The 15958-nt window shown below is 37.3% G+C and overlaps 1 protein-coding gene across 2 annotated transcripts in view; it reads left to right on the top strand.

The window, feature by feature from the left end:
• LOC114481278 (protocadherin-15-like) overlaps positions 1-15958 on the top strand; it is a 225534-nt gene that overhangs the window by 78244 nt on the left and 131332 nt on the right. For both annotated transcript variants that reach the window (XM_028475966.1, XM_028475967.1), the window contains exons 8-11: positions 691-801; positions 6391-6561; positions 13602-13710; positions 14999-15111. In XM_028475966.1, the coding sequence (XP_028331767.1) occupies positions 691-801; positions 6391-6561; positions 13602-13710; positions 14999-15111 (504 nt within the window). The remainder of the gene's footprint in view (positions 1-690; positions 802-6390; positions 6562-13601; positions 13711-14998; positions 15112-15958) is intronic.

Raw genomic sequence — 15958 nt, 5'->3', positions numbered from 1 at the left:
GTGTCGCGTTGATAGCAAAGAGCATCAGGCCAGAATCAGCTGATCAGCTGCATAATTTACGCAGCGATGGCCCAATGTTCACATATGAGACTGTGCGTGAGAAGTGTTACTCAGGAGCTCAGACCTGCTGGATGATGCTCAGTAGATCATCTTTAAATGGTGCTGATCAATTGATTGACAGACTCTGCTGCTACATTAACTCAGATCAATGGCATCAACAGATCGATTGGACGATTTCTGTCCAAATCTGCCTGTTTTTCATGGACTGATCAGAGCAAAGTTACAGGACCTGACGGAGGTTTAGGTTTTAAAGTTGTTTCTTTTTTTAACATTTTTCTTTGTTTATTTAGTTTTCTACAATATTAAATGTTTGTGCAGCAGAGAAGTCCACCTGCCTCCAACTGAACTTCTTCAAATGTCATTTTGTGCTTTTGTGCACTCACCTCTCCACGTTGAAGAGCAAAATGTTCATTTAAATAAGGCGGTCTCAACCACGTCTATACGCACACCTACTAGTGGCACAATGTTAGTGAATTCCCCACAGTGGGTGAGCTAACGGCGCCACCAAAGGAATTAGAAACGCACCTGGTTTACCACCCTTTATTTCAGATCTTAGTGAATCCGCCCCATGTGTCTAAAAAAGTATACCGATACATGTTTTATGGTTTGTAACGTGTCTTTGCTTTTCAGACGGCCAACAGAACATTCGATATTCCCCTGACGCTGTTTGGCTCCGTGGTTCTCAGAGAGAGACTGAATTATGAGGAAATGACACGATATATGGTCGTCATCCAAGCTAATGTAAGTGTTTTTATTATGAGAATGGAGTTCATTACAATATATTACTGTCATTTGTTAAAAAGAAGCCTAATTGAATTTTAAGCTGGTTGTCGTAAAGCCATTGCTGAGCTGAATAGAATCAACCTTCGATTAAGACCAGAAACAGAACTCTAATGTTTTGACTTTATCGACCAACTTTACTTTGCATTATTATGGTCTGTAAAAGCATCCATAATCATCTGAAATGTGTTGGTAATGTAATATAATTGTTTGATTAATGTGAGCTTATTTGATGTATTATTCATTTATGAAAGTGGTTTACAATGCACTAGGGATATAAATCACAGCAGTGGGCAAGAAATGGCAGAAGTTTGGCAGATCTAAACAAAGGCAAAGCAGAAAATATTTTAGGTGCCAACGGGACTTTTTTGTCGGGACGAGAACAAATATTTCTTCACTCGGTAATCGTCCAAATATTCATGTTTCCCGACACGTTTACGTAAAAAGCTTTTTTAAAGGTCAACAGCGAACGTAAAAAAAAAGGAATGTCTAACACATTAAAAGGTTTAAAAAATGTGTGCAGAAGCCATTTAAACCTGTCTTTATATGTATGTACTGATACATTTTATTAGGGGAGTTGTAGACAAGACTTCATCTGTTTAACATATATTTGTTTTCAGTTTAGTTTTAAGCAACTTTATAGTTTAACAGATGCATATCTAGTACTTCTTATGTGTCAGTTTGATATTCAAATGTGGTTCTGGTTGTACAAGGTAACTCAATATTCAAGGTTTAAGTTAAACCTCTCTTAGTTACTTTCTGTTTTGTTTTGTTTTCTTAGTTACTTTCTGCAAGCCAAAATACTGTTGCACTGTAGTATGTTTATCTCATCTTTCCATCTTCAAAAACTCAGACTTTATACTAAGTACAAGCACAAATAATATACATTTTATTTTTTCCTCTTTATCTGCATATACTGTCAAAGATTAATCCTATATGTAGTTCAATCTTTTTCTGACAGCAATATACTCTCTGTTTTAATACATCTAAGTGCAAAACAATTTGAACAAAAAGGAACATAACATTGTATCTAGTTTTGAAAAGCTAAACAAACGGTTCTTTATACAATCTTTTATTAAATATTGCTTTATAGTGTTATTTATATGTATTTTTTAATATATGTCAGTCTGCCCCAGGGCAGCTGTGGCTACAATAGTAGTTTACCACCACTGAGTGTGGAGTGAAGAATAATCTCTTAATTCTGACTTTGAGTGTCCAAAAAAGCGCTACAATGTAAGTACAATGAAGTTATACATTTTACTGATTCACGCTTTAAAATAATGTTTTATAATAAATAGAAAGAAACTAGATGATATTCGTCATTAGAAACTAATGATATTGAACTGTAAATGCAAAAATAAATGAGGGGATTCACGCCACCTTTATTGTGTGGTGTCATTGGATAAAAAAAACAAAAACAGCAGGTGTTTGAGGTGCTCACTAGATCATATTTAGCCACAAACAAAGCTAATGTGGCGTCTGTTGGATTTGATGGATAAAAGTGTCTAAACTGTAGTGTGCTCACATCATGACTTCCACTCTAGTGAATCCAATAGTTTGACAGGTCAGGGCTGGTTAGGCAACAGGAGTAGGAGCTACAGTATAATAGGAATCCTGACACACTATTATTGCTGATGGCCTTCTACTGGGAGTACCGTGACCTATGTGGAGAATATAAAGGTTGACAGAGAGAGAGAGAGAGAGAAAACCACATTCAACCCAACAAGAAAAACTCATTTTAAAAAGAGTAATATAGTAATAAGTAATAAGTCAACAGCTCTAACTGTTCACAAACTACTCACTAGTAAAATAAATAAGGGTTATTGTCTGTACTGTTGCTGTGGGAAGAATAAAAATCAGGATGAATCTGTGTTCTAAGGCTGCTGCTCAACCGTCCAATGAGGGAGACGATGATCAATGTGATGGGACCAATTTTGGGATCGACCTGCAAAACCACTCAATGTCTAATGTGTCCAATGAGTGCATTGAGCAATAGTAAGAGTGGAGAAAATAGCTTTCTATAAAACATGACCTTAGGCTGCATGAAAATTATGCCTTAACTGTTGTTTGATATGAAATGTATTATGTATGCAATACTAAATCAGTGTTTCCCAGCTTTATTTATGCCTGTTTTATTCATGTGGGACATACATAAATACATGTATGTTTGCCACTATCATTTTTAGTATTATTTGCAGCTCAGTGTTGACAGGTAGTCAAGGCAATGCTTGAGCTTATATTTTGTTTAGTAGCAACTTTAATGGTGCTCTAAGATACCTTGAAGAAAGTACAATAACTTAATTGTGTTTTTTCTACCCTTCCTTAGGGGGGGCTGCTGATGGTCACAACTATGCATTAAAATAAATGTATTTATTTCAAATAAAACTTGCATAGCTGTCGAAAAAACATTTTTTTAAAAATGCACTACATGTAGTGTTGACCTTCAACAGCATGTTCGACAAAGGTCGAAAGAAAAATACAAATAATTATTAAATGTTTTCATGTACGCTCTGCAAAGTGCTTGAATAGCCCTGGATGTAAGCCACTTCTCTAAATTGTTTGTCTTCAGTATTTTTCAAATAACACTCTGCAGATGTAGCTTCTATCTACACAAATAAGTGTGCCTCTAAAGACAGACAGAGAATGGAGGCGCATGGCCTTTAGATAAATAAACGTCTTTGAGAAACTTCATTTTACAGCTATAACCCAGAACTCTGCTCCTCTTAAGCTAGTTGTTCTGATATTTTAGTGCCATTGAAAAGCAGCCTCTTAACCTTTAAGGTTCCCCTCTGTGTAACAGCTTAATAGTATGCACATCAATTTTTTACTCAGTGTTCACTGGGGTCAAACATCAGGCTCTGAGTTTTTTTTTTTAACATCACACCTTTAAGAAACTCTAACCTTGGCATCAGAATTATTTAAACTAAGAGTAAAGGATGATGAAAAGCAAATACTGTACATTATGTTGGGTAACATTGAAGTAAAAAAAATCAAATAAAACAATGAGTAGGATGATTTTAAACTCTGGTGCACTTTATATGAAGGAGTGAAATAAAATGCATCATCATCAGTACTTCCAGACACCAAATGTTTAATCTTCTTGTGGGATTATTGCAGATGATTGTGTGAATACTCGAGGGTTTTATTTGAGCTCCTGCAATGCAAGGCAATCATTCACCATAGGGTGCTGTTAAATGAAAACAACATAAAACAAGCATTTATAGCATCGACGACAAAAAAAACTGTTCACAAACTATAAATCTAAGTCAGTACATAGTTGGCACACTACTTAATAATCTCTTGGTTTTATGAAAAAACACTGTCATTCTAAATGTTTCAAGTAATAAAGACTTAATTGTTACTTATCCCTTAGGGTTAATTAATAAATCTATCTAAAAAATGTTTTATCTCCACTCACATATTGCTGTATGATGACAAGGGTTTCAAATCAGAAAAATGTGGGAACTGATGGAATAAAAGCAAGGCAACCCTTTAAGATGTACTGTAGTAGTTATGTGCTCACAAGTTTTCAATCATCATGTTTCTTCATAAAGTTCTTTCTTTGTGTCAAAAGAGTAAATATGATAAACAAGAACACTCAGAGAGGGCAAACCTATACTAAGTGCCAAATATCCTCACCATACTAGGGGCCCTCAGCCCTGCTCTGGAAATGCCAAATTAGAAAATAAATAAATAAAAAAAAAATGAAGCATCGTTAAATTTGTGACAATAAAAGTACAGTTTTATAAAATCTCAGATAAGCGTTCAATTGAAAGAACATGTTTTGGTTATTAAAAAAGTAGCTAGTGGCTAGTAAAATAGGAACATGATGATTTCTTATGAAATGTTACAGAAGTGGCAATTTGAAAATGAAGCAAAGGCATAAATTACAGTAAGATTTATAGTGTTGCAAGTTGAAATGTAAGTATTTCCTATTTTTTTAAATGGATGCTAAGTCTTCCTTCATTATTTTTTCCATATAATTGAAGTAAAACTTGTAAATTGTAGTAGTATTTTAGTTTATATCAAACTGGTAGCCCTTTAGGTTATTCGGTAACTTTGAAGTAGCTCATGGTTTCAGAAAGGTTCATGACCCCTAACAAAAAAACAAACAAACTGTAATAGATAAAGGCCGATAAAATGTTACTTCCTTGGTGGAGGTAATCAGACGGCAAGCTCCACACTATCCTCACGGTCACTGCTGGTATACATCTATAAACTTTTTCATAGCTATATCAACTTAGAACATGGACAAAAAGCTCAGTCTGTATCCATGTATAAGGTTAAGTATAAATGAGCCCTAAAACAAAATAAAGAAATGAAATTAACTAATGCATTTTGTCGTTCTAATGAAAAGGAATTTTGAAAGCTAAGGACAATAGGGCCAGGGTGAACAGTTCAAGCATCTAATAGATCACAAGAATTACATGTATCGGAGCCTTTTTAGTAGACGGACGCTCTGGCCTGTCTTTGAGATGGATCTTCCACAAACAGAGTAAGACAAGGAGCAGATGAGGGGGAGGCAGGTCAGGAGCTCACAGCCTCACAAACAGACTGCATCAACACAACAAACGGGTAATAGCTGCAAGGCCTCAGACCAGATAAGACTTTTGACAAGATCTGAGGCTGAGACAGAGCGACACTTGGATTACTCATCCAGGCAAACTCAAAAGGGTGGGCGATTAGAGAAATATAGGGCACAGGTGTTTAGACCCTGGGTGAAGAGAATAGTCTTCACGACGAGAAGTAATAAGGTCTTTTACCTTCAGGTTGGGGTCACTTCGGCTATCAGAGCACTGATATATCCTAGTCAAGTTGAAGTATTGTTAATTGATTGAAATTGTGCAAGGAAGTCATACATAAAATACTCAAGTACAAGTAAAAAGTACTCCAAGTAAAAGTTCCTAGTTACTTCCCCCCCCCCCCACTTTTTTTTGGTAATAAATCTAGCCAGGTTCCCTTGCATACAGTAAACATCTCATGTATAAACTTAAAAAGGAAGCAACAAAATCTTGCACAATTGGAACTTAAGTTATTTTCCACAAAAGCATCTATGTAAAATAGAAGCTTTGTCAAAATGTACATTTAGTTTTTTAAAATAAGACAACACCAATGAACTTAACAATAATGAATGTAAGTAACAACATAATGGGTAGAACCCCAACATGAAACCAAGAAAGTGACTGGTTTAGAAACATACTCAAAAAACTACATGTACCCATAAAAGCAACTTAATCACAGTAACATGAGTACTTATATTTACTTTCACCTCTGCTCTTTGGGAATGTAAAGTACAGATAGATAAGTCTTTATTGTCATTGCATAATCATACAAAGTACAACGAAACTGGACCACAGTCCCCCTCGATGCAAATCACATTTAATTCACACACACAACATATAAATACATAAATACGATGAAAAACAATCAGTTAGATTTAATATAAGCCCATGACACTTAACCTTTCTCTTGTGTTAGCTTTCTGTTACCATCTCTTGTTTGACCCAATGTTAAGGATTGTTGTTAAAGGCTCTCTGGTTCTTTGTGTAGGATCGAGCCCCGTACCCCAGTGAGCGCCGCACAGCCACTACGACGCTGACCGTGGACGTCCTGGATGGTGATGACCTGGGTCCCATGTTTCTACCATGTAAACTGGTTGGAAACACCAGAGACTGCAGTCCCATTACCTACAAGGCCACTGTACTGGAGCTGACAGAGCCGGTAAGAGCCCACACTTCTTACTACTTAGTTCTACAAATATAACATATCTGTACAATGACTGAAGTTATTCTAAAATATCCCATATTGTTGTACTTTGCCACAAGTAATTAACATTGAGCAGAGACAAATGCCTGAATTAATGTATTACCATTGATCAATCTTTTCTCCTTCAATAAACTCAAGTTGGATTAGCTTCCTACTCGCTTTTAAAGTTAAAATTGATTTACTTCACTTCATTATTTGGCATTAACATTCAGTTCACATGGGCTGGTATGGTTCCATTACATGCTTTCAGCTCACACTGTTAACCAAAGCAACCCATGGCAACACTGTACTAATGAGACAAAGTCGCTGGAGGGAAACTTCTAATCTAGACTCTGACAAGTCAGTAATGCACTGAATTTGTGCACACATATTCACTCGCTAAGTTAGCTGTGCGATCATGCTGTTTACAACCACAGTCCACCTTCACAAGCACACACACATACAGTCAGTGAGGCAACAAAGCTAAAGTGCACATTGATCACATCATCTATTGATACTCAGATGTTTACCACACACTGTGCTTTTCTCATCTCGGACACCCTGAGGGAGTTTTCACTTTACCATCAGAGCTCCATTCACGGTAATTTCATTTTGCTCTCACACATGGACACACGTTTGCCTCCCAGCCAAGATAAACACTGAGGAGCAACAGGACTAAATCAACTTTATGCTCCACAGTTGTGAGAGGGAGTAGTCATACACTGACAAGGGCATGGTGTAAGATGGACAGGTTGCAGGGAGAAGGATTGGGGGATGCAGAGATGCTAAAAAAAAAGACTTGCTGGAAACAAATCGTCAGTTGTTAAAATGATGTATGTAGCCACAAATATTGTTTTTGTCTCACTAGTAAATTTGGTCAAAATAAGGGTGAGCTGCTGACTGCAGATATCTCACTGATGTTTCTCTTTATCATCTCATGCCACCAAAGCTGTAAAAACTGGAGACATGCAGCAAAAAAGCACCTGTTATGATAGTGGCAAATACATCCTGTGTGTCTGTATGTCTGTGTGCATCTTAAAACACTTACATAGAAAGAAACTGGCCTCGACCCAACATATCAAGTCTTTATTTTTTACTTGAAGTTTTATACATAAGGCTGACATTACGCTGTCATTATCTGTCATTAGCATTAACGAGGTTTCATGAAGGTTGTTATTAAGTGTCCTTTGCTAATTATGACACCTTTGGAGCTATGTTGGCATTTTTTGGGGTAGGTGAAGGGATCTAGTGGGGTTGGGTTTAGGTTTGGGTAAAGAATTACACTTAATGGTGCAGGCCGTAACTTTTATAAAAGTGACTTTTTGTCATATTTGTTAAAGCTGTCACTATGTAAGGACAGCCTTACATGAAACTAGTAGACTGTGTGAAAAAACAGGCTCATTGAGTCCCCCCTGCTGCTCCTGTTGCCTTTGGTAGATTGCCAAAATGCACCGCGACTGAGCAAAAATAACCAATCAGAGCCAGGATTGTGTTTGATGGACTGTCTGACAGCTGTTGCTCACAGCCCCCGCCCTTTTACGCCATGGCCAAAACACAGCAAAGCTCATAGCAAGGTAGTGCCCGGAGTGCCGTCTTTTATACCGTGTATGGTCTGGAGGTGTAGAAGATGGAATTAGCAACTTTTCTGCTTGAAAGGTAATTACTGCTGCTTGATTTACATTTTGTTTGTAATTGTTACGCTAAAACTCTGTAGTGCATGTGTAGCTTCTCTGAGGGAGGGATTTTGGAGGTAGGGCAAGAGAGCAGTGGGGAGGGAGGGATCGGAAAGTTACGTACTGCACCTTTAATGATAGTCTTCTTGACGCCTTATTCATGCTCATGACAGATAATGACTGCATAATGTCAGGCTTATGTTTAAAACGTCATGTTAACTTTTTTTTTTTTTTTGCTGCAGTGGTCCCACTGTATTAATGAGAATAGTTGTATGTGTAACTAGTTATTTATGGGCCGTGCATTATTATTCTGTTTGAAGATGTGCTTAATTTTATTTGTGCCAGAACATCACATCACAGCAATTGTCAAGCAAGAGCTCATTGCAAAAAAACAAAAAAAATCTCACAATACAGAAATGTAAAGAGTAATATATATCATCCTGAATGTTTAGCTGCACCAAACCTTGTTGAGAAAAGGGAGAGTTCCCTTCAAATATTTGTGTGTATTTGTGTTCCTGGTTGCCACAAAATGATGTAAAACCTCTGGTTTTATTTAATTATCTTAGATTCCCTAAACAGCACTGCTGCGCTCCCCAGTGATGAAATAAAACTGCTCATTCTGCCCTGGCATTAACCCATATTTTCTCACTTGCAGAAGCACACCCAGAATGCACGAGTGTGATCTGCATTTTTCTAAGCACACATCCTCAAGGGTGACAGCTGTGTTGATCACTATCTATCCTAGTCTTGGGAGAAATGACAAATGTGATGATATTTTTCCTCTGGAAGCTGTTTGTTGTACCCAACATAGTGTGCCACTGATCTTTAGATGTTTTTACTTTGAAGTATTGTTCCTATTATATCTGGGAAGTTTTGTCTGAAGCGTTTTGTCAGGTTAACAATAACCTAAAATAACTCTAACAAGGTTTATTCTCTGTATGATTCAGGTATTTACCAATAATCTGATGAATGACTGTAGCCAGATCAATCTTTAGATTTAGTAATAGATCATGTTTATATTTAAGGTGTTTTCCCAACAAAAGAAGATATTTTGAAAAGCCAGCATTGGTCCCTCGTTGAAAATGTTTGCTTCAAGCTCATGTAAACACTACTGCCAAATATATTTGATCAATTATGCAGGTTTTTCAAATTCAATGTTGTTTTTTTAAGAAAAAACACAACCCTTATTAGCATGTGCGCAGATCCCAGATTAGAAAAGTTCAGCCATAATAAAAAGTCTGTAATGTTTGTGATAATAAAGTATTATTGCAGTACCACACAGCTGTAGAACTATTTTGATACCTCTAGAGAAAATGAAATAGAAATCTGTAGATGTTTAGCATCAAGCATTCTTTGTATTTCCATTGGAGAAACATCACCAGAGGCCAATAAAAAGCTGTCACTGTCAACAGCTTTCTAATAACAGTGGCTGTAACCAAACATATGAGGAAGGATGACCATGTCTTCAAAGTTCAAGTGGTGAAGATCTTAGAAATGTATGCTTAAGAGAAAGTTGGACCAGGGCTAAACTCTGCTATCTAGCTAGCTAAATGCCGGCATTTCCAGAACTGCAGCTCTTGTGGGGTGTTTCCAATCCTCACTGGTCAGTATCTGGAATCATCCACTAACCAGTAGTACCAAAACCAGTCATGGAGTACAAAAGTGCATTAAGGCATAATGACTGGCCATTTATACATGTACAGGTGAGCTAATGTTAAACTGTTCTAATAAACGGATATAGACTATACCAGTGTTTTTCAACCACTGTGCCGCGGCACACTAGTGTGCCGCGAGAGATCGTCAGGTGTGCCGTGGGAAATTATCCAATTTCACCTAATTGGTCTAAAAAAAAATTTTGAAAACATATTAATTATTATCTGCAAATAATATACCATTGTCGAGTGTCCGTGCTGCAGTAGTGACTAAATGTGCGTGCACACCGAACGCGACGGAAGCGATGACGTTGCCTTAAATCGTCCCTGATCGGTAGTTTGCACATAGTGGTGCTTTTTTGTCAGTCCATCATTTCATCGCTCCAGCGACGCGATCACTAGGGAGCTATGTGTATGTGTATGTATGTGTGTGTGTGTGTGTGTGTGTGTGTGTGTGTGTGTGTGCGCGTGTGCGTGTGCGTGTGCGTGTGTGTGTGTGTGTGTGTGTGTGGCCCCGGTAACAGAGTAGAGACAGAGAGAGAGTGTTGATGACGTCTTTTTTTTTTCCTTCTTGCTCCGCTTCTACGGTTAAATGATCAACTTAACGGAGATATTAAAGGATGACTTCACTCAGAATGTGTTTGATCAGTAGTTACTGTGGTTTTAAAGAAATTTACCGCTTTAATTTTGAACCTGATACTTTGAGGAAGTAGAACAGCCTCCGCTGCAGCCGTCAGCACTGAAGCGGGAGCGGGAGGGAGGGGCTGCTGCCTCCGCTCTACAGACAGTGGAGGACGGGAAATATCGCTTCACGTCGCTTAAAAAGTTAAAATTTTTCAACTTTGATCATGCAAGTCGCGTCGCTGAGGGGGGGATAAATTTTGTACATGTAACTCTTCATATTTCTCAGTGTAGAACAGTGAAATCTTTCCCAAATATTATTGCTTCTGTCATAATAAGCACGATATTTCTGTATTCCTGGTAATTAATAATTTTGGACAGAATTAGAGTTTGCAAAACACTTTGACGTTTTCTACTACCTTTAAGACCACATTGTTGTTTCATTTGTTATGTTCAAGCTGTATTTTTGAAGTGGACATGTTAAGTGCACTTTTTATTTGAAAGAAGAAATACAAATGATGATAAAGTCCTTTATTCTTTGTGTTTATTTGATTCCTATTCAAGACACTTTGATGAGCATGGCTATATTGTTAATATAGGCCATAGGCTACAGAGTATCATTTTTTAACATGTTTGGCTGGTGGTGTGCCTCGTGATTTTTTCAATGAAAAAAATGTGCCTTGGCTCAAAAAAGGTTGAAAAACACTGGACTATACTATTTAATGTTTTCTAGGAGGTCATAATGAATCTAAATTTTAGACACATTCATGTTTTCCACAAATTAGTTGAGACCTAAACTTGGATTGAGTGAGTGTTTATGCCAACAGCAAAATCAATCCAATTAGGTCTGTCCAGTGTACGCTCATCTTTCCAAAGTGAAGATGATGGGAAGATTTGATTAATTAAACTCGGCTTTTAAGAAGAAGAAAAAAGAAAAAGGATGAAAAAAGACCAACTCTGCTTTTGGGGTTAAAGAGAGATGAGGAGGTGAATTGAGGAGAGGAATCTGTGCGAAGGAGAGTCAAAGCATGTCCGAATCAGCCTGATACGATACGACACCTATAGAGGCTCGGCGTTGACATAACTATTCAGTCTTTTCGTCTTCCTGCCTCACACATACACGCTTGCCAAGATAGTGGTAGTTTCTGCCAAGGTGTTGGCTTTCAGGCCATGTTGACATCGGCATCAGATACGTGCTGCCTCCGTGTCTCTGAAGTTTCTAACCATGGAAGAGGAAACCTGTTTTTGAACAGTAACTCCTGAGTTTGATTTGCTGCTGGTTTGATGGAGCTGAACCAAGCGTGAAACCTCTATATACATATATATGTATGTTGGTTTACCACACGGACTTAAACGTACCAGCGCTGCGGTGTTCTGCCTTGCATGCATCGCCATCTGTTAGTTTTTTATGCAATTAGGGAGTCGAAAGTCTCCACAGGAACACAAAAATATCTTCCTACTCATTATTTTGTACAACTCGATATATACTTGACACAAAAACACACCTGACCACTCGTCGCCCAAGGGATTTTATCTCCCTTTACCGATCTTCTCTGTTCTTGAGATCAGCCACCTACCTGCTCTACTGCTGCTCCTTTACTCATTAGCTCCTCTCTTTAGATAAAGAAATCTTGCTAGCCAGAGTTGTGCAGTCGGAGCCTTTCATGACTGCCCTTTTGCTGGTATTCTTCTGCTGAGCTACTGTATATAGCCATGGGTGTACATTCCAGGAGTTTGATTAATAGTTACCCCTGAAGATAATTTCACTAAGCTATGCAACTTTAAAGTCTAGATTTGTTAGAAAAAGAAGAAAAGGTTAACTTAAAAATAAATGGGTAAATTTTTCTCATACTTACTGTTACTGACTGTTGTTCTCTGTTTGAGAAATATCACTTGATTAATATTCACCACTACGGTATAGGTAATAAAAGATGATATCAGATGGATATCGGTGTCGGCCAATACTCAATGGTGCAATATTGGTATTGTACAATAGCAATTTTGCTATTGTACAATATCTAAAGTGAAAACAATGTATCGGAACACCCCAGGGAGAACATTACCTATGTAGTTTAGCGGTAGAATAACTTGGATTGTATGTTATTGGCCACTCCAACACTGAAGTGGAATTGTTAGCCATGTTTGTGCATTGCTCAATGGAGAGACCCAACCCAGCTTTCTTTAATTGTCCGGCTTCACCATCTTTTATGACTCGTACGCTGCTTTGGTGAATGTCCATCAGAATCGGTGCGACTTATTCTCTGGTTTCCAGTCTTTGTCTCAATGGCAATCGTGTCATTGTGCAACACTATTGTGTATTCAGCATATGTTTGTTGTACAAAGCTTTCTCAATTGTTTCTTCGTTATTCAGCCTTTTTTGTTCATGTTACAGTACATATGGGTCATATTTCTCCCATGGGGCATTTGCATTACACAAACCACAGTATGCAGTATTACTGCTGTGCAAATCAACATCAGTGCTATAATCCAAACACTCCTACAGATGTGACTGTCAGTAAAATACAGAATCTATGTATATACGTAGATATAATGTATAATCTACTACTGTACATTGTTGATGCAATTCATCCAGAGGGAGCGTTTTATTATTTTAGTGAAACTGTTTTTTGTCTATCTGCTGCTCATACACAGCTGGTTCTGTGATTGTGTGTGCATGTTCTGCGTACAATTTAAAGTGTGCTTTGCCAACCATGGATTTTCCTATTTTGCTGTGTAACTCAGCCGTGCTATTCAGCAGTGCTCACAGCTTGTTGTGGCAAACACTTTCTCTTATTGGACAAAATTGGACAAACCATCAAAATGTTCTTTGTTTTTATAGTTTTGAACTGTCTTTGTTTTATGTTGCGTCAAGCCAGTATCTGATCCCATAAAGACGACAAAAATGGTTCTGCATGAACCAATGTTTTCCTTTTCCATTTAGGGATTTTTCTCCTAAATACAACATAGATAACATGCAACATTTTGTAACATTTTTTTCTTCCTATGATTGTCATTGATAGTGGCATTTCCTCCTTCTTGACTTTAGCTCTAACATCTTGTTTGTTTTCAGAATAGGACCAATCCCGTAAATGTGACTCCACCCATACAAGCAGTGGACCAGGACAGAAACATCCAACCTCCCTCTGAAAGACCTGGGATCCTCTACTTCATTCTCATTGGTAGTTTCAAATTAAAATTAGGCTTCTGGCAGCAGGTAGTAGTGGAGAAGTGCATGCAGCATTTTTTGAAACCATTAAAACAAGTGTGTACAGGAAGCAGTACAAAAAATATACCAAAAAAAATATATATATATATATATTTTTTTTTTGCATTTGGTTTCAATTCCTGTTAAGTTTGACAAAATATTCAGATTCATTCAGTTTCTTCTGACTAGACATCACTTTTTTTGATGCCTGTGTAGGTTCACAAATGGTACAATAAATGTATAGCACAATGACCTTTGTATCACATTAATAACCTGTTTTCTGAAACTTTTTACGTGATCCTGCATTACAGACTTTTCAAGGTCCATTTCTTGAGGCCAGATGTTTTTGAGTTTTTTTTAATTGCTTGAAGAGTTTTGCCCAGTAATTGGATTAGACCATTTTAATGTTAAATTGTAATACTTCCAACACAAAATATGCAACAATTAGCTCTGTTGGCAGTTCACAAAGAGTAAACTAGAAAGATTGAATTACCTTCTTATTGATGCCTCATAATTACCCTGAGCTGGAAGTGATTAAGAGGAATAGTTCACCACTACAGCAACATTAGTGCTTGAAACTGTATCATTGATTTTCATTTAAATTAGAACCCAAATTGATTGCTAAGCTTTGTTCTATTCAAATACCCTGTTTGTTTAGGAAAAAGTGTGATAGGCTAAATCTTTGTTAAAGCAATTACTGGAGTGTAACAAAACTCGAAAATATACCATTACATCCTAAATAATTCCTTGTAACTCAAGGCTGAGGTATAATTAAATGGTATTTCCAAACAGTAGCTTAGTGGTTGAAAAATAGCCTGGTTTTTCAAAAAATAGGAATACACACAATTGCAAGTACTAAGTAAATGTACTCTAAAGGTATTGGTCCTTATGTGTGTAAGTGCCTTCCTCTGGGTGACAATGACATAAAGATGTTACAAACATAAACACACTCTCTTGATAGAAAATGCTGTTCATCCATCGCAAAAGTTAGATTTTTCCCTGCAGAAGATAGTATCATTCCAAAAGGGTGGAAGTGTGAGCGTGCATGTTTGAACTGGGAGCATTAGTTATGCTTTCATGCCTTCCATATCCCAAGGCTTACCTCCTTCTGCCATACACCCTTTGACAAGGGCTGAAGAGACGTATTGATTCCTTTAGCCACCACATGCTTTTTGTTTCACACTTGATGGTTTAGTTGTTGTTGCTCTAAATGTAGTGCTCTTGTTTTGAAATGTTTGTTTTTTTTGTGCACCCTCTTCCAGGCAAACCCAAGTCCTATGCCGAATATTTCATATTGAACAGAACAACAGCAGAGCTGCTGCTACTGAAGCCCATCGACAGAGAACTTTATCATCGGTTTGATCTGGTCATCAAGGTGAGCTTCACTTGTCTTCAATGTCATCTTTTACCACATTGTCTATCCTTTTCCTAATATGGCAAGATATTTATATTTAAAAATGTTAAATGTTCTTTTTACACAATGCCCAAAAAAAAAAGAAAATAGATACATGCACACACAAAGGCACTGAAGTGAAATCTAACTTGCTCAGTTATGATTAAAACTGAATATTTTTCTCCTAGGAAGGACAAGATTTCTAGCAGAGAATCTAATTTATTATATTAGTAGTTTCTTAATATGGTTGAAATGAATAAATCCAGAGTGTAGGACTCGTTCAAATTGACACTTGAAAGTGTGTCTTCACCTCTACCGTGAACACTGTTGATGTTGTGGGACATGTTTTGTGCATTGCATTGATTGCTTTTTGAAGTCTCGTTGACTGATGCATTTAAGTGTTTTTACTTCATTTATACCATGATATCTGGTGTTTATCTTTGATAGCTTATGTGACACGCCATGAGAAATTTACAAAGTATGCAAGTTGAGGTTATAAAGAAAGCACTCCATGCGTCACACAACAGTATTGAAGGTTTTAAAATGGTAAGCTTTGTCTTTGAAAACAGCTTGCTTTAGTGCTTCCTTGTTTGGGGGTGTGGAATCCCACAGCTGATCAACATAGCAATTGTCTTTGGCTATCCACACACTTGTTATTGTCTTCGGCCAATAAACTAGTAGTAAAACACATGAATACTTTAGCTTCTATTCTGATTATGAGTCAGATTAGTGCTGCTTTATAAGGTGTGTGTGCAGCAGCAGTGTAAGTCATATACTGTAACTAAAGCCAGCTGTTTCAAACACTCACCGTAGCTGCTCAGTCGATTTC

This window comes from Gouania willdenowi, chromosome 19, assembly GCF_900634775.1.
Source record: "Gouania willdenowi chromosome 19, fGouWil2.1, whole genome shotgun sequence".
Taxonomy (NCBI): domain Eukaryota; kingdom Metazoa; phylum Chordata; class Actinopteri; order Blenniiformes; family Gobiesocidae; genus Gouania; species Gouania willdenowi.
The sequence above is the reverse complement of the archived record's forward strand: the minus strand, read 5'-3'. Positions and strand labels throughout refer to the sequence as shown.